Consider the following 3,026-nt stretch of genomic DNA (forward strand, 5'->3'; position numbering starts at 1 on the left):
ATACACATTTTTTTAAGAGGATGTTATCAAAGTTGCAGAAATTGCATCCTGAAATACAATTTGTATTGCGTCATTATACTAATTATTTATAACTATTAGTTTATACATTTGTTCAAAAGTTTGGGATTTGGATTTTTTTTTTTTTTATAAAGAAAATGAATACTTTTATTCCCCAAGGATGCATTACATTTATCAAAAGTGACTAAATAAATTTTTGAATGTTACAAAAAATAAAAACAAAAAATTAAATTCTGCTCTTTTGAACTTTCTGTTCTTTAAAGAATCCTGAATAAAATATCACCCTTTTCAAAAAATATGAAGTAACACAATTGTTTTTTAAATGGCTGCTTAAAATTCAGCTTTGCAATCGCATGAATAGTTGGCATTTGAAAGTTACATTAAAGTAGAAAGTGGTTATTTAGATCAGTGGTTCCCAACCCTGGTCCTGGAGGCACCCCAACACTGCTCATTTTGCATGTCTCCTTTGTCTGACACACCAATTTCAGGTCTTGGAGTCTCTACTAATGAGCTGATGACCTGAATCAGGTGTGTTTGATTAAGGAGACATGCAAAACGTGCAGTGTTGGGGTGCCTCCAGGACCAGGGTTGGGATGCCTCCAGGACCAGGGTTGGGAACCACTGATTTAGATTGTAATATTTCAATATTAGTGTTTTTATTGTATTTATGAAATCAAATAAATGCAGTGACTAGGTAAGCATGAGACTTCTTTCAAGAACATTAAAAATATTAATGACCACAAACTTATGATCAGTAGTGTACACTGTTGAAAATTGTGTGATGCTCATAAACAGACACTTAAGAGGTCACATGGACCTCCCTTTCTTAACTCCATTCTATGATGCTGCATTGTTTTGGGACTCTTACAGCTTGAGTGTCTAATAATTGGCCTGTAGCCCTTAGAAATGCACACAGAGGACTTCTATGATTGGTTCAGACAAAACCACCTTACTGTAATCCCGAGAAGGTTTTTTCTGCTGCTGACTCTCTCTGAAACTCTCCCTGAACAAATTCAATCACAAAAGGGCTGATTACATGTTACAAGACATCTGGCTACCTGGCCAAACATTTCATAATAACACTAGAAAATGCATTAAAAACTAGTTTGTAAAAAGTTGAGAGACTCCGCTTTTGCTGCTGCTGTTTTTTTTTATGGTCCGTTGATTTTAATGCTAACTCTTTTACTGGATATAAAGACGTACTTTCACACCCACATGTGCCTTTGGCTGAACTCTTGTTTTCAAATTCATGTGAATGTTGCAGACACCCGGTTCCCACAAGAGTGTGTTTTGTGTGATGTTAGTCACTGGTAAACCACAACACTCTTTACTCCTATACAAATATCCAGATGTGTACATATACTGTAATGCTCTTAATTGTAAAGGCTTCACATGGAAGGATGACTGACTGAAAAATGCAAAAACAGTGAATACGACTTCATATTTATGTAACTTTTGCTCTCTCTAGGACATTATGTCATTTAACCAAGACAAAACGTGCTGTCCCGTGCCGTTCCCCATCATAGCAGATGGCAAGAGGGAGTTATCGGTCTTACTGGGGATGCTGGACCCTGATGAGAGGGATAAAGACGGGATGCCCCTCACAGCCCGCTGTGTGAGTTTCTTAACAGGGTTATTATAGTTAAAACCTAAATCCATGAAAAAAAAATTTTTTTTGTTACTTGAAATAAGTGATAACTGAATTAAAATCTAAAACTCGTTTTATTTCACTTTTAATTTTTATTTTATGTACTAAAATGACAAACTAAAACTGAAATCAGAATGAGTGAAGTATATAGACATTTTAAAACTAATATAAATGACAAAAACGCAAAATCTAAAAATAAAATGAATTAAAAACATTAATAAAAGTTTAAAGCTGTAATAGTATCTCAGTGTTACTGAAATAAAACTGGTTCTCAGTCAGGGGCCCCAATAAGTCGGTAGGACACTTGGTGTTTTTTTTTTTATGCCCCCCCCCCATATCACATATTTTAGTTATAATCTTAAAGTAGATATCATTTGAAAGCCTAAAAACTCAAAATTCAACCTGTGAAAATTAAGTTAACACATACTTAATTAAAATGCTAAAAAATAAAGATGTATAAAATTTAAACCATATTTTTAATAATATTTTTGAACTTGTTTTATGACAACAGAAGCACCAGAGGTACATATCAGCTTAGATTAAAGGGCCTTTGAATAAATTCTCTGACAAAATGCACTTTGGAGTTAAATAGGTTGAGAACCACTGCTTTAGAATCAGAGCTTTATGCTTGAATAGGGGATTGTGAAACCGTGTTCTGCCTGACTAAATTTCTGTTGCTGTTCTGCTGCATGTAACGCTTCCATCGCCCCATGTACCCGCTGATCTGATCTAGTCTTTGCTACAACATTTGCTTTAGCAGCGTAACAACAAAAGTAGTCAATACTAGAAAACCCTAAGGAACCTGCCAAAATAAGTACAGATCTATATCTGAATAAGATTAGTGTGGTGTCATTTCATTAGACCACCAATTATGAAACTAAAAGTGCTTATTTCTGTCTGCACTTACCATATTTATTATATTTCAGGTGTACGTCGTTGGCCCTGACAAGAGGCTGAAGCTGTCCATTCTCTATCCAGCCACTACAGGGCGCAATTTTGATGAGATTCTCCGTGTCATAGACTCTCTGCAGTTGACGGCAACAAAGAAGGTGGCCACACCTGTAGACTGGCAGGTAAGATACAGCTTTTCATTCCTCACTATATGTCCCTAAGTTAGTTCATTTTTTATTTTATTTGAATTATTAAATTTTTTTCGTATGTGGTCAAGATTATGGGTGTGGGGAAAAAAATAGTGACGTAAAATCATTTATTTGTATTTATTTTTCTTCTTCTTTTTTCCCCCCTTTTGTTTAAGCCTGGACAAGAAGTCATGGTCATCCCTTCTCTGTCAGATGAAGAGGCCAACAAACTTTTCCCAGCAGGTTTTACCCTCAAAGAGGTGCCTTCTGGGAAAAAATAC

At 35.4% G+C, this 3,026-nt stretch overlaps 1 protein-coding gene across 1 annotated transcript; it reads left to right on the forward strand.

The window, feature by feature from the left end:
- Positions 1–1,459: 1,459 nt before the first annotated feature.
- On the forward strand, positions 1,460–3,023 carry LOC107679380 (peroxiredoxin-6-like; the record flags this gene model as incomplete). The annotated part of the gene is made up of 3 exons (XM_016474898.1): positions 1,460–1,633; positions 2,593–2,739; positions 2,922–3,023. Coding segments are annotated over exons 1-3 (390 nt in total), but the record flags the coding sequence as incomplete, so codon positions are not given.
- Positions 3,024–3,026: the final 3 nt, after the last annotated feature.

This window comes from Sinocyclocheilus anshuiensis, unplaced genomic scaffold (genome assembly GCF_001515605.1).
Source record: "Sinocyclocheilus anshuiensis isolate Anshui unplaced genomic scaffold, SAMN03320099.WGS_v1.1 scaffold24144, whole genome shotgun sequence".
NCBI lineage: Eukaryota > Metazoa > Chordata > Actinopteri > Cypriniformes > Cyprinidae > Sinocyclocheilus > Sinocyclocheilus anshuiensis.